This window comes from Scyliorhinus torazame, chromosome 8 (assembly GCF_047496885.1).
Source record: "Scyliorhinus torazame isolate Kashiwa2021f chromosome 8, sScyTor2.1, whole genome shotgun sequence".
In the NCBI taxonomy this organism is placed as follows: domain Eukaryota; kingdom Metazoa; phylum Chordata; class Chondrichthyes; order Carcharhiniformes; family Scyliorhinidae; genus Scyliorhinus; species Scyliorhinus torazame.
In genome coordinates, this window is record NC_092714.1 from 220102585 (window position 1) to 220118986 (window position 16402).

Below are 16402 nucleotides of genomic sequence, written 5' to 3' on the forward strand. Positions count from 1 at the left end.
ACTCCACCGTTTTATCGTCAGTTTGGGGACATAGTCTAATTTTGGGAGAATCCAGCCCAGGATCTACCAAGCCGGGTTCCATACTGGGGTGTTCAGTAGAAACATCAGTTGGGATTATAGCAGTATAAATGTCTCAAGATTGAGGAATCTGAACAACGTGAAATCTCAGAGTAGAAAGCAAATATACAACAATCTGTAAAGGAAATATTACCAAAACAAAAATGGAAAAAGAGACAAGGAATGGATGACAGATTAAATATTAGCAATGACGATAGAAAGGGGAAAGAAAAGAAACACACCTGAACATGATAAAATTGAAGGAAACTAAAGAATGCATGTAGTTAAAGTAAATAAAGTCACCATAGTCTCAGATGACCACAGGCTGCTTTCCCTTTTGGGGAGAGCTGACTGGTGGTGATTAACCTGAGGATCACCACACCTCTGGCGAGGGGCAGGGTTGAGAAGGTGGGGCCTTTATTGATAACCTCAGCTGGTATGAGAATTGAAACTGCGCTGTCGGCCTCGCTCTGCATCACAAATCAGCAGTCCAGCCAACTGAGCTAAACCGGCCCCCATTCTAGGTAGGCTGAAGATAAATGATGAAATGAGATGTGTGATGAAGTGTTAGAGCTGGAAAGAAATCACAAAATTGGAGTTATGCACCAAAGATAGAAAAAAGGGACAACGATTTTTGTAAGGGCCCCGAAGAATCCAGCACGAGTTTTAAGGATACAAAATAATAAAGTTTATTTACTATAACAATATATACATAGCAGTAGCAGTAACTTCCCTTGCTACCTTCTCCTTCCTCCTGGTTCCTGGACTGGCCAGCTTATTTATAGTAGGAGTTTCTCCGCCCCCTCATTGGGGAAGTTCATACTCCCATAGGATTGTGGGATAGTCATTAGTCCCCAGCCAATCGTCAGTAGGCAGGTTATAACATCCCTCCCCCCCAAAGTCCAAGGAATCCACCGTAGGCCCTGGCGAAGGAAGGCGTCGAACTCGTTTGGCCGCAGGCCGGACGCCATTTGCACGCGGCGCTGGATCAGGCGGCGTATAACGAGACGGAGACCGGCGCTTCCGTGATGAACGGCGCGGTTGTACATCCACGGCCTGTGGACCCGAGGATTCCCCCTCTGATTCATCCTGTGTCTCCATCTCGGAGTCAGAGTCTGCTGCCTCCGTCATGTCAGCGTCTCTGTCCCCATTCGGTCCCGTCGTGACCTGCGCAGGCTTTGTGTGAGGCACCAGTGGAAGATTTGGAGGACTACCTTCCCTTGTTTCTGGTCTTTGCCGCTGTTGAACTGAGCTCCGGGGGCGGGGAATCTTTTGCGGGGATGATCTTCTGGACCGGACGTGGTCTACATGTTTTCGCTGGAGACAACCCTGGGCTTGCACTTGGTACGATATAGGGCCCGTTTGGCGAAAGATTACCCCAGGAACCCATTGGGCACCACCAGCAAAATTCCGCACGAATACTGGGTCACCGGGCGCAAACTGCCGAATCGGACGATGCTGAGACAATCCCGGTCCCTGCCGTTCTTGTGTGCGGCGTACTTTTGCGCCAATGTCCGGGAAGACCATACTAAGGCGGGTGCGAAGTCTCCGGCCCATTAGGAGTTCTGCGGGAGCTACCCCAGTCACTGTATGGGGGGTGGTCCTGTACGTAAACAAAAACCGAGCCAGTCTCGTGTCCATTGATCCGGAAGACTGCTTCTTTTGGCCTCTTTTGAATGTTTGCACTGCACGCTCTGCTAACCCATTTGAAGCCGGGTGGTAAGGGGCAGTGCGGATATGGCGGATGCCGTTCATCTTTGTAAACCTAGCAAACTCCTCACTCGTGAATGGAGTGCCATTATCCGTGACCAGCACCTCGGGGAGGCCATGCGTGCTAAATGATAAACGCATTTTTTCAATTGTTGCGCAGGACGTTGTCCCCTGCATCTTATGCACCTCCAGCCATTTGGACTGGGCGTCAATTAGTAGAAGGAACATGGATCCCTGAAAAGGGCCTGCGAAATCTGCATGTAAGCGTGCCCAAGGCCGCCCTGGCCATTCCCAGTGATGTAGGGGCGCGGCCGGCGGAAGCTTCTGATGCTCCTGGCAAATGGAGCAGTTTTGGGCCACCTTCTCAATGTCGGTGTCGAGGCCTGGCCACGAGACATAACTCCGGGCCAACATTTTCATCTTGGTCACGCCCGGATGCCCATTGTGCAAGTCTGATAATATCAGCTCCTGGCCTTTTTCCGGGACAACCACACGCGTCCCCCACAAGAGGATGCCGTCTTCCACGCTGAACTCTGACAGCTTGAAGGAAAATGCCCGTAACTCGCCTGGGAGCTGTCTATGCTGCCCACCATACAGGACTATGTGCTGAACCTTTGACAGGACTGGCTCCGTCTGGGTCCACTCACGGATCTGTGATGCCGTGACAGGCAAGGTGTCCATAAAATTTAGGGTTGCGACCACCTCACCGGTCGTGGGAGTCGACATGGGGCCGGTCGATAAAGGCAATCGGCTCAGTGCGTCGGCATTTGCTATCTGCGTACCTGGTTTGTGCTCCAGAGAATACTCATATGCAGCAAGCAACAAAGCCCAGCGCTGGATCCGTGCAGAAGCAATGGGCGGTATCGGCTTATCCTCTCTGAAGAGTCCCAGCAGGGGCTTATGATCAGTCACGATAGTGAAATGGCGGCCGTACACATACTGGTGGAAGGGTTTCACCGCGAGAACCACTGCCAGGCCCTCCTTCTCGATCTGCGCGTACTTCTTCTCCGCTGCAGTCAATGTGCGGGAGGCGAAAGCTATCGGTCGCTCGGCCCCGTTCTCCATCTTGTGGGACAGGACAGCCCCAATACCATACGGGGATGCATCACATGTGACGAGCAAAGGCTTTCCCGGATCATAGTGGGTTAGTAACCCAGACGACGACAATTGTTGCTTTACCCGCCGAAAAGCGGTTTCTTGCGGCTGACCCCAAACCCAGGTGTGATTTTTCTTTAGCAGCAGGTGTAAGGGGGCCAGCGTCGTTGCCAGATTGGGGAGGAACTTCCCGTAATAGTTTACGAGACCGAGAAAAGAACGAAGATGCGAAGTGTCAGTCGGGGTGGGGGCATGTTGAATTGCACGCACCTTCTCTGCGACGGGGTGCAGACCCTCGCGGTCCACCCGATAACCTAGGTAGACTACTTCTTTTGCCTGAAATACGCACTTTGTGTGACGTAAACGGACTCCAGCCTCCGAAAGGCGTTTAAGGACAGCCTCCAGATTTTCCAAATGCTCTTGCTCCGACGTCCCTGTAATCAACACGTCATCTAGGTAGACAGCCACACGTGGTAAACCTCTCAAAATGCCCTCCATAACACGTTGAAAAATTGCGCAGGCAGAGGATACTCCAAAGGGCAACCGTGTATATTCATACAGGCCCCGGTGTGTGTTAATTGTTACATATGGTCGGGAGGCAGGGTCCAGCTCCAACTGCAGGTAGGCGTGACTCATATCTAATTTTGTGAATGAGAGTCCGCCTGCAAGTTTCGCGTAGAGATCCTCTATGCGAGGCATTGGGTATCGGTCGAGTCGGGAAACTGTATTCACTGTAAGTTTATAGTCGCCACACAAGCGAACTGTGGCATCTGGCTTCATTACTGGCACAATTGGTGCTGCCCAGTCAGCAAAACGGACGGGCCTGATAATACCCAAACTCTCCAAACGAGTGAGCTCCCCTTCTACCTTCTCGAGCAAAGCGTAAGGCACTGGGCGCGCCCGGAAATAGCGCGGTGTGGCTCCTGGTTCAACTTGGATACGGGCTACGGCCCCTTTTATTTTCCCCAGACCAGGCTGGAATACCTCTGGGTATCGCCCTAGCACCTCAGTCAACCCTCCAGAAACTGTTTGGAGGATGTGCTGCCATTGCAACCGCAAATGGCGCAACCAGTCCCGACCCAACAGGCTGGGCCCATGGCCATGCACTACGATAAGTGGGAAACGCCCCTCCTGGCGTCCATAGACAACAGGGGTCATTGTAGTTCCTGCAATGTCCAGTGGTTCCCCCGTGTAGGTGGCCAACCTGGCCTGTGAGTCAGTTAGTGTAAGGGTCTGTATACCCTGCTTGATGCGGTCGAATGTCCTCTGGGCGATCACAGAGACCGCTGCGCCAGTATCCAACTCCATCTCCAGCGGGTGGCCATTGACCCGTACTGTCACCTTAATGGGGGCCACACGGGGAGCTGCCACACAATGCAGCTGCAGGCAGTCGTCCTCCGTCTCCAAGTCCTCAGGAGTGGTTGCCACAGGTTCATCCACATGGAAGGTACGGCCTCTGGGCTGGTCCCAGTTACGGCCCCTGGGCTGGTCCCAGTTTCGGTCGGAACGACGGCGCCTCTGGCGTCCCCAGGACCGCCGTCCGCGACGGGGTCGGCGCCTACAAGTCTGACACGGACATGGCTCCTCAGCCATTGGCTCTGGAGAAGGCTCCCTTCGGGGAGGAATGTCCGATGGCCACTGGCGTCGGTCTGGTCGTTGCCTCGCCCAAGGTACCGCAGGAGTGCGGGGGGGACGTTTTTGGGCGGAAAGGGTTTCGCCCCAAGGCATGCACTTCCATTCCCTGTAGCTCCTGTACTCCTCGCTCTGCGCTCTCTCGGGACAAGACTATTTGTATTGCCTGTTGAAAAGTCAATGTTGGCTCCGCTAACAACTTTCTCTGGGTGGCCGCATTGTTAATACCGCAAACCAAACGGTCGCGTAACATTTCTGACAAGGTCTCACCATAGTCACAGTATTCCGCAATCCCGCATAGCCTGGATAAAAAATCGGCAAGGGATTCTCCAGGGGTCCTCTCAGCGGTATTAAACCGGTAACGCTGGACTATCGTGGACGGGGTTGGGTTAAAGTGTTGCCCCACTATATTCACAAGTTCGTCAAACGTTTTGGTGTCCGGCGCAGCTGGGTACGTAAGGCTCCTAATCACCCCAAACGTATGCGGTCCGCAGGCGGTGAGCAATATGACCACCTGGCGCTCGTTTTCAGTGATATTGTTTGCCCGGAAATAGTAACGCATCCGTTGCGTGTACTGGTTCCAGCTTTCCAGCGCAGCATCAAAAACATCCAAACGTCCGTACAGAGGCATGGTATAATAGAAAACAACTTCCAACCTGTATCCAACAAAAATCCAGGGAGGTGGCTTCAGCAGTGTAGACAGCTTTTCACTTTTACCTTCGTCGCCAGTTTTGTAAGGGCCCCAAAGAATCCAGCACGAGTTTTAAGGATACAAAATAATAAAGTTTATTTACTATAACAATATATACATAGCAGTAGCAGTAACTTCCCTTGCTACCTTCTCCTTCCTCCTGGTTCCTGGACTGGCCAGCTTATTTATAGTAGGAGTTTCTCCGCCCCCCTCATTGGGGAAGTTCATACTCCCATAGGATTGTGGGATAGTCATTAGTCCCCAGCCAATCGTCAGTAGGCAGGTTATAACAACGATATACAGTGGATGCTTAAAAAATAAAGATGGTAGCATAAAAGACAAAGATGGTAAATTATTGTTTGAAAGGGTTGCAGTAGCAAAATGATGGACCAGATGTATAAGTGAATCGAGGGAGTCCTCAAGTGATGGTGGTATGAGGGGTCAAACATTATATCAGAGGTGAAGAAAACTCTGGAATTGGTGATTACAGGGAAAGTTCGAGGCTACAGAGAAAGTTCGAGGCATAGATGAAGTAACAACAGAACACCTAAAAGTCCTCTGAGGAACAGAGTTTGAAGTGATAACAGAAATTTGTGGTCAAATATATACCAAAGATGCATTCCAATTGAGTTGAGGTGTTCCTTATTTGTCAATTTACTGGAGAAACCTAAAGCAATGGAGTGCAATCATTTTAGAACTGTAAGTTTATTCACCTCATTAAAGTGATCTTGAAAATCAGAATAGAAATAATAACACATTTGAAATAGAAATCAAAAAAATGCAGTCTAGACTTGGACATGTTGGAATATTTAACCCAAGAAGAATCTTTGTCAAATATCTAAAAATGAAAAAGAACATTTACATATCTTTCATAGACTATGAAATTTGTTTTTGATTGTTTGTGTTGCCAGATGTGTTGCTAAAATGTGACATTGATGGTAAAGATTTGAGATTTATCCAGCGCCTATATTGAGACCAAATAGTGAGCATTAGTCTCGAAAATAGATGATAAGTTCTGTTTCAAATGAAATTACGAGTGGAACAAAGCTGTGTACTGTTGTTACAATTATTCAATCTGTGCGCACAACAAATATTCAGAGAATTAGATGTACTTTCCGGAGTAAGAATTGGAGGCAAGAACATAACAAACTTGTGGTGCCCTAACGACAGCGCTACTTACCGAATCAAATAGGCCCGATAAAATATCGTTGGTCAGGTAAACTTTAGACTTTTAGAATATGGATTGAGTATGAACACCAAATTGGCAAAAGCAATGATTAATTATCACATGTACTTCGGTACATGTGACATGGTAGTTCGAAGGAAGACATTAGAAGGAACAAGATTGAAGCGGATGGTGCCACACTGGAACAAATGGATAAGCTTATGTATTTAGGACAAATTATAACAGAACTTGGCTGATGTGATGCAATGTAGGTTTTGAAGCTTAGCTCAGGGTATATAGCAAGGTTGTCTACCTGTGACTCACCCCTGAGGGTTGAGTTATTGGCTGTGGCTCTGGCCCCATCTAGTGTCTGGAAATCTCTGCCACAGCCATTTCTGGGAGCCCTGAAGGGATTAAGTGCCAATCAGGCAGGTAAGGGGTTCCCAGGCCTGTGAAAGCAAAAATCTGGCATCCAAGAGCTGCTGGTCAGTCAGAGGGTCGGTAGATCTTCAAAATAGGTCCACCCAGAGTGGTGGTCACTGCTGGGACTGCAGGTGATCTGGAGCAACAATCATGAAAATTGCCCCAAAAGGCAGTTGTGTGGGGCGGCTTTGCCAGGGTCAGTTAGTCAGGCAGGCCTGGTGAAGCTCAGAGGAAAGATAGGGCTTTGTGTTTGTACGAGCAGCTGCTTGGCTCTTTGAGTGGCGGTATAAGGGTATCAGGGGTTATGGGGAGAAGGCAGGAAAGTGGGGGTGAGAAACATATCAGTCAGGATTGAATGGTGGAGCAGACTCAATGGACCGAATGGCTTAATTCTGCTCCCATGTCTTGTGGATGGGTGAAGATGCCATGGAGAGTTGTACAATTTAATAGAATTGAAGAGTATTGTATTTTGTTCATGTGCTACTTCTTTGTTGGGCTTTCAAGTCTTTTTAATATTTTTGCTTTCTTTTAATTCATGAATCAGAAGGGCAAACGGTATTCTGTTTATGAAACCGGAAAGACTTCTGCGCAAACAGTAAATTTTGGAATGAAAAGTCAAAAGGCTGCAAGTAGTTCATCAATTTGAGTTCTAATGAAAGGTCATTGGCCCGAAATGTTAGCTCTCCACAGATGCTACCTGACCTGCCAACTATTGCCAGCATTTTCGGGAACTTATTTCAGATTTCAAGCACCTGGAGTATTTTGCTTTTAGTAAAGTTGGAAAATTGACAGATGTTATTTCATTTAACTCATGCATTTTCTTTCAACTGATTCATTTTAATTTCTTGTGCTTTTGTAAATTTTATCCCCTTTTAGTTACCAAGATGCCCAAAATACAGCTTGATGGGATCACGATAGATTTTCCTTTCATCCCTTATAAATGCCAAGAGGATTATATGTTGAAAGTGATAGAATGTCTACAAAAGGTAATGTGCTATGTATAATGTGTAATTTTATTCTGCAGTTTTATTTTCACTGTTTTTCCTCCAGGCATTAAAAGAAAATACATCCAACTTTGCAGGAAACCAAGTTGTTATGCATTCATTCATTCAAAGAAGGCAAACATTTACTGCAGTATTAATGGTCCAACAGCAATCCATAAACGTGAACAAAGAACAAAAAAAAGTACAGCACAGGAACAGGCCCTTTGGCCCTCCAAGCCTGCGCCGACCATGCTGCCCGTCTAAACTAAACTTTTCTACACTTCCGGGGTCTATATCCCTCTATTCTCATCCTATTCATGTATTTGTCAAGATGCCCCTTAAACGTCACTATCGTCCCTGCTTCCAACATCTCCTCTGGCAGTGAGTTCCAGGCACCCACTACCCTCTGTAGTGAGGGTAGTGGGTAATGAAATGAATGCAAACATTTCTCACACTGGTCAATAGTGTTGTTACAATAGTATAGTCAGTGCACAGCAAACTGCTTTACTCTAATTCATGTTATAGTACGGAAGTACATTGTAAAATAATTTAAATGTTTTCCTTGTAACATTTAATGTTTGAACCTTCTAATCCTTTGCACCAAGATTGTGTTCAGTGAGGTTTTATGCAATAATCATCCATCTTGCTTGCAGTGGCATAGGATTTAGCATCCCTTTCGAGTCTAGTTAGCTTTGTAACTATAGGGACATTTTATGATCTTGATCTTGCCTCCAGTTGACACAGTTAAGAATATAATTGAAGGTAATCGGGGAATACACGCGCACAAATAGACACACACACATGCGCGCGCACACACATACTTCACCTCCGGCCAGTCATTGATGTCAATTGTAGTACTCCACTTTCTCCATCGCTAAGATCAGCTAACTGAAATGAAATGAATGAAATGAAAATTGCTTATTGTCACAAGTAGGCTTCAAATGAAGTTACTGTGAAAAGCCCCTAGTCGCCACATTCCGGCGCCTGTTCGGGGAGGCTGATACGGGAATTGAACCGTGCTGCTGGCCTGCCTTGGTCTGCTTTCAAAGCCAGCGATTTAGCCCTGTGCTAAACAGCCCCTAACTCTCACGAGACGTGGGATTGAGCCTGGATCATGTTGAGCTATATGGCTTGATACTGTTCTCAATTGAGCCATCAGGGGTGTCTATAATAATGAGAATTTCAAATTATGTGATAAGCCATATAAATAAAACGGGATTAATTATAGCATCTCCAGTTCCAGTTGGCTGAAATGTGACGTTCTTGTTTATGAAGTCTACTTCCTAGTGGGTGAAAGTCCACAATGGAAAACTATCCTTCATAGTACGATGGAACCACGGCCTGCTTGACCAACAGTTCCAAGGTAGTAGAAAATTGCTGGTCTGTTTACTCGATATCTATTAGTGTCTAGTAGCCTCAATGTTCAAAGCTCAGGTTGAAGTCTGCAACCTTTTACACCAAATGACAGTGGGTATTTGTTAAGTAAATATCTCAGTACATTTAATTGTTTTGTATGTAAAGCGTTTTCTATGAGAATGAGTGTGTGGCTAAAACACTGTTGCAGTAGTAATGCCTGTAGATAATCAGTGATTTCTACTGGGAAGTACTATACCGGTTGATGTTTGTGTATCATAAAACAATGGATCGGGCAGCACGGTGGTGCAGTGGCTAGCACTGCTGCTTCATGGCACCAAGGTCCCAGGTTTGATCCTGGCTCCGGGTCATTGTCCGTGTGGAGTTTGTACATTCTCCCCGTGTTTGCGTGGGTTTCGCCCCCACAACCCAAATATGGGCAGGGTAGGTGGATTGGCCAAGCTAAATTGCCCCTTAATTGGAAAACATGAATTGGGTATTCTAAATTTATAGAAATAAAAAGAAAGCAATGGGTCTTGACCAGTTATGATATGGGTCATGGGACAGTTTTGTTAAATGTAGTGAAATTGTAAGTATTCTTTATACACTGGTTTTGATTTAGCTTTAAATAGCAAAGAACAGAAGTTTTCCCCTGGGCGCAATCTTACCAAATGGGAACAAGAGACCTGGGCCGGGAAACGGGAGAGAATCACTCCGGACTTTTTCCTCTCCAGTCTGGGGTGATTCTCTGTTTTCCAGGGGACGAGAAGAGCCCCCGTGTACGTCCCACAGCTCTGCCTGCCGGCGGGACCCTGCTGTTCAGACCGCGTGGGCGCCGCAGACATGGTGGAGCCACATAGCGGGCCCGCGTGGAGTAAGGAAGGTCTCCCCAAGATCGCGATGGCCCGCCAATCGGTGGCCCCGATCGCGGGCCTGGCCACCGCTAAGGCCCCCCCCCCCCCCCCTGTGTCCGATTCACCCCGCCTCCCACCGGGACCACGGCCGCGGGTCCCACTCCCACCGGGTGGTACCAGATGTAAACCACGTCGGCGGGAGTTTGGCTGGTCGCCTGCTGAGAATCGCCGCGGGGGCTTATTTCAGCGGCCCCCGACCGGAGAATCGGTGGCCCGGCTTTGGAGTGGCGTGGCGGGAGTTTCCTGCGCCCCCAGCGATTTTGGACCCGTAGCAAGCTCTTAAGAATCCTGGCCCTGGCTTCCTGGTGCTTGCCGTGCCAAGAAACACCATGCTATCTATTGGGACTCTGGTTCTATTCGGGGCTTCACCGGGATTGCCCCACCGAAGCCGCACTTCGTCTGTTTCCAGCACTGAGAAATTCCGCATCCCGATCTTTCAACCATCGCCCCAACTCAGCTATAAGGGGTTCCTGGGGGGCCCACGGCACCCATGCAGGGCACATCACTGGAAAAATGACAACTTGGCACCCTGGCAATTCCCCTGCTAGTGGGCAGTGGCAGGGTGGCACTACCAGGCTTGCAGTGCCAAGGTGCCCAGGTGGCACCCTGCCCAAAGGCAAGCACCTGGTGGCCTCCGATCTCCTGGAGACCCCCACGAGTACCATTCTGTCTGGTCCCCGTTTGTGGAGACCAGCACTGAACGGCGCCTGCTTTAGGTCTCCAAGGCGAAGGGGTTAGATCCCAATGCCTCGAGTAGATCATGGGAGATCATATTAGAATGAAACTAACTGTTTCACTCTAATATGCAGGTTTGCTAAATAGCGATCCCACCCACAACGGGCGAGATTCAGATTGCGTGATCGTGTGAGATCTCGGGAGCCATAGTGAGCCGCAGGTATATCCCAGAAGAGGTATCTCCCAGCATCTACCTGCCGCACCGAGCTGCCTTTCGGGTGCAAGGCGGCTGGTAGATCTCTCTCTCTCTTCCCCCCCCCCCCCCCCCCAAACATGTTTGATTCACAAAACTGGCCGATATGCATGAAGGTTTATTAGTCCACCTGTTTTCCAAACCTTTTCTTGCTCTGAATTTTTGTATTACAGAACTTTGTGTTTCCCTTTCTGTGTCAACTCTGGGAAGAACGTTTTGTTGGTGATATTGCAAACCACAAGAGGATAGTTCATTTTCTCGGGGCATTCTGTTCTTGTTTTTCAGAAGGTAAATGGGATACTGGAAAGCCCGACTGGCACAGGAAAAACACTCTGCTTGTTGTGTGCTGCTTTGGCATGGAGGGAACATTTAAGAGACAGTATTTCAGCAAATAAAATATCCCACCAGTTGAATGGGGAAGAACTTTTTGATGGCCGGTCTCTGTCTTCATGGGGTAGTGCATCTGTAGGTGCTGATTCAGGTAAGATCAGCTTTCATCTATACTCCCATCAGTTGTCTGTCTTCCAGACTGCAGTGATTAACACTAAAGTTCACTTCGATGGGCACTGGCACCCCCTCAGCTTTGAAAACAAACCAATGGCAGTTAAGTAACAATGGGACCTCCTCTTGGGTCCTAACCTGACGTTCATAAATGTGCATTGTTCTCCCATGGGACATATGAGGTAGAGCTGAAAATTGGAATTGACTATTTTTTCCCCTTCCTGGCCCTGATCCACTGATACCAATTGCAGTGCTACCATCGCTGCATCTGCTTTGCCCTTGTTTTAGACCAAACCTGGAAAATTCATATGAATTGTTTAAAAAGCCTACCTTAATGAGCTCAGTGAGTACAAATGTTCCACTGTGCGATACTTACTTGGAAATAGCATTACTTGAACCTGGTGCAACAGCTGAATAGGTAACTTGAGGTAGCACAAGTAGAGTTGGGAGTTTTTAAAAGACCTTTTGCTGGTGAGGTTTTGAAAATAGATACATTTTATGTGTGAATCGTGAGCATTGATATTAAGTGTTGCCAAAGCCCCACTGTTCTTGAGCTTGAAAAGAAAAAATGATTATTTTATTCTATTGGCTACCAGTTAGACCTATACCTGTGTAGAGTAGTCTCAACTCTCCTGAAGATTAAATCGTGCACTTTGCCAGCATCTGCACAAATCACAGTAATTTTGGTGAAGTATTTGAGGGCTATTGCTGCCTTTAGAACTTTAATATGTTTTGCCATTTCAGAGCTAAAGGATGAGGACGTTTATATATTTAAAAAGTTACTTATTTTGCCCATAAATTAATTGGTTGTTCGTTGTGTCTAATTTTCTCAAGTACTATAGGGAAACAAAATCCAAAATGAAATATAACTGGCTTTAAATCCCTTGCATTGAATTTCTTTTTGAGCATGTGACATCCCCACATCGTATGTCCATTAGTTGAATAACTTTGAAGGCCTCTGATGGTCTAACATGACTTTTGCTTGATTCATTTGGAACATACTAGCAGGTAGAGAATAATCCCAAACTGTTGTGATGAGTTGGGTAGCATAATGGAGGCATGAAACCCTACATTGTGTCATTCATGTGATGTTAATGCCACTGTTGTATACATTAGTACTTTAAATACTACTTTAGTTAGAATGTATTCTAAAAATAAAATACTCTTATTTAAGATAATGAATTAATTGTTTAAAAAACACAATTATCACTAATTTTAAATGGCTGGTCGATGATAAATTCGCAAAAGTAACTGAGCAAAGGTTTCCCCACACCCTTGATTAAGTCACATACAATTTTGTTAAATTAAAGGGCTCTTTAAGCAGTGCTATATTCAGACATTATGGGGTGACTTTAAAAAAAAAAAAGAGACAAATCAGCAACATGGTCCAGGAATTGTTTCTAGATACAATGTGAATTTGGGTTTTAGATTATCAGTTGTCTATTGAATTGAAGTAATTATTTCAGGTAATACTTGCAACTTTTTTTGGCGAGATTATATGTACATATGTCTTGTAACTTTCTGTACATTTAGATTTGCCTGTCTTTGAAAGAATTCCTGCCTTTTGAATATATTTTGTACCTTCTGTCGCTTTCAAAATATTCCTGCCCAGTTTAGGAAGCTATTGTGTGAAACATGTCTTGTCTGCTGTCAGAATGTACTGTGGTGATTGGCCATGAATTGTTTGTGACTGGTTCTGCGACTTCACTAATTTGAAACCAAGTCATATAAAGAGAATTGCAGGTGATTAAATTCTTGGCCAAAGAGGAAAGAAATTCCAGAACCTAACTTGGCAGCTGAAGTTCTGGTTGCTGGGGTGGAGCAATTAAAACCAGGGATGGACAAGAGGCTAGAATTGGATGAGCACTCAATGGTATTTGAGTCACTCAATTCTGCTTCGGTGGCTATTTCATTCAAGCTTTGTCTTTGTCAGCTGTTCAATGTGCATGTCAAATTTCTGTTTTGGGGAATATACCATTGGTTTCAGAGAAGCAATGAATGCCCTTCAATTTTGAGGCAAGTCTCTAGATAGTTTGATAACCATCTCTGTTACAGTTTTCCCCACTTTAATATCGTCCTAATCATTATATGCTTCCGATAAGTGACATCGTGCTGTGCCAAGTCGAGCGTTTAAATTAAGTAAGTGGGTCTTTATAACGCGAGTGAAATTTCTCAATCTTTTAATACCTATATTAGAATAGCAGTTCACAGTCCAGTTGTGTCTTCATTGCAAGCCTGAGAACCATTTTATGTTGCCCAATGATCATGCACATAGTGGGTGGAATTTTCCCCTTGCATCCTCCCAGTGACCGGAAATTCCCACCGAGGTCAATGGACCTTAAATGGTCCGCCAAATCTTCGGCCAAATCGCCCGGAACGATTCCTGTGGGGTGGGGGGGGGGGGGGGGGGGGGCGGGACCAGAAGATTTACCCCAGTGATTTAATTATAGGAAGACAGGAAAAAATACCTGACTGATCTGGCTGTCACATTGTCAATATCTTCCTGACATGTTTAGGAGTTTAACAGTCCTGGCTTTACTAGTGTTTAAACTTGAACCTAATTTTGCAAGTCTCGTTGCCTCACTTTTACTTTTTAAGTGATGTGTTAATATTATCTGAATTTTTCCACTCAGCAAGTTACAGTGATATCCCAAAAATTATTTATGCCTCAAGGACACATTCACAACTCTCTCAAGTTATTAATGAACTAAGGAGCACAGCATACAGGTGAGATATTTCTTTTGAAGCAGCTCAGTTAATCTTCTGCATTTTCTGAACTTCAGTAACTGTCCATTAAATCTAAGCTAGTGAACTATCACTAGATAGTTTTTGGTAGCATACCTGAGTGTAAACAATCTTAGCACTGTTAATAATGTGTGTTGCTTAATTGGCAATATGCCAATGTATTGTTTAAACAATTTAGCAGCTATTGCCTGCACTGTTGAGATTATGGATCAGGTTTTGGGTCTGGACCCAATAACAGGATGGGGGTCCTGACCCAGCATTGTGAGAGAGACGATGACCCAGCAGTAATTTCCATTAATTTGACAAATTAGTGGCCAGAGGATTGGCTCACTGTCCAATCAAGGATGGTGGACGGGCTCTCTAAGCTTGATGGTCAAGAGGAAAGGTGGAGAATGTGGCCTGCAGGTTGACTGGACAGTTCCTCTTGGGGAAAATGGCCTGGGGTTGGGGATTGTGCCAGTATGCTGGGCAATGTATGTAATAACATGCATTCCAAAGGACCAATGTGAACTAGTTCAGATTATGTTGTAGAATTCAATCTCTATTGCAGGAAGTCATTGTAAACTGTGCTGCATGACAGTTTTAAGAGTAAGAATGATTTTATATCCTTCAATTTATCTACCCTTGGTGGGTAGACAACTGATGGTTTTCCGGTTGCAGTGCAGTCGATGCTGCAATTTTACTTCAATGGTTGTTGATTTTCGAGTTGCAATTTGTGTGTTGGCTAAAATTATTTTGGGTGACATCTGGCACTGTTGGGCAAATTAATCTGGTTCTTCGCTTTGTGGAACTGCACATTCATGCTCTGCTGTTTATATTCATTTATATTGTGTTCAACTTAATAGTTTATGAATGCTTGTATAGGCAATGTGGTGGAAAGTAAAGTAAGTTAGAGTTAGAATGAATGACAGTTACATTGCAACTTCTCTTTTCACTCCCATTACATGTGTAGACCAAAGATGTGTGTTCTTGGGTCACGAGAACAGCTATGCATCCATCCTGAAGTGATGAAGCAGGAAAGTAATCATGTAAAGGTAAAAACGTTTCTGAATTGTATTTAGATTTTTCTTGCGTTGATTTCTCTAGTTACGGTCATTATCTTTGCACTTTTGTTCTTTGCCTGCTTTTGTCCTGTAAACCGTGTGGAGAGCCCAACTTATTCATGATATTATGTTAGCACATAATATAAAAAGTACAAGAGATGATAAACAAAATGAAACTGTTTTGAAATAGTATTTAAGGAAATTGGAATGCGCTTAATGTGTTGATGCAAATCAGAAACAATTGAAGGCAATTGCCAGAATGCAAAATCAATAAGTGATTATATGAAGGAGCAAACATTTTTCTGCCAGGTACATGTTGACTGGATATCAGTCTTTAATGCCAACTAACTAATTGGAGAAGCATCTGTGCCGTAAGCTTTATTATTGAAAAAATGCAGGGAAAAATGCAGAGAACGTTTATTTGAGAAATAATATTCGTAACTGTGCAGATATGCAACATCATGAATAAAATATTGTATTTTGAGTTTTGCATATTGTAAAAATGATTCAAAATTTCATTAGGATAGGATTCAAGCATCTATCTTTTCTCTGGAAGGGTTGTTTGTTGTGCAGTTGTTTATATTGGGTTGCTTGAAATGTCTCTGCAAATATCTGTGAAAACTGACTACATTTCCTGCTGTCGGATCATTTAGTGTGTTCCTCTTATTGGTAACCTTATACTTCATAAGACGTCCTGTGGTGCAATATCCTGCCTCTTGAGCCAGAAGCTCAGTATGTGAGGTTGCACCTCAGGACTTGATGGCCAATGAAGATGTGTTCATAACACGGTCAAACAAGTTGCATATCAACTTATGAATCCTTCCAGCGCACACTAATGGCAGACAGTGAGTGGAAGAGATTCTTGGTCAGCCTTGTCCATTCCGTTCTCTTCCCAAACCTAGTGGTGCACTCAGCCAGACTTTGGTCTGTTTCCACAGCTAGTTATTCCTGGAACAAGTCACTAGTCTCTCATCCGAGGCATATAATTTGAGGGCGCCATTCCATGTCCAGCGTGGCTGACCAGAAGTCCCTCCTGCTCTTAGCACCAGCTAAGTAAACACAGCTGCAAAAACAGAATTGTGCTTGAACTGAAAATCTTACCAAGAAATTATACGTGGGCAGTGTGGGAAACAAATGCTGCACTCCACACGAAGGATTGTGT

At 45.4% G+C, this 16402-nt stretch overlaps 1 protein-coding gene across 7 annotated transcripts in view; it reads left to right on the forward strand.

Moving 5' to 3' along the window:
* Positions 1-16402, forward strand: part of LOC140428382 (regulator of telomere elongation helicase 1-like) — a 229755-nt gene that overhangs the window by 17145 nt on the left and 196208 nt on the right. For all 7 annotated transcript variants that reach the window (XR_011948759.1, XM_072514781.1, XM_072514779.1 and 4 more), the window contains exons 2-5: positions 7650-7759; positions 11237-11432; positions 14086-14179; positions 15150-15231. Coding sequence is in view for 6 of the 7 variants with exons in the window: in XM_072514781.1 (XP_072370882.1) it covers positions 7658-7759; positions 11237-11432; positions 14086-14179; positions 15150-15231 (474 nt within the window). In the remaining variant the exon portion in view is untranslated. The remainder of the gene's footprint in view (positions 1-7649; positions 7760-11236; positions 11433-14085; positions 14180-15149; positions 15232-16402) is intronic.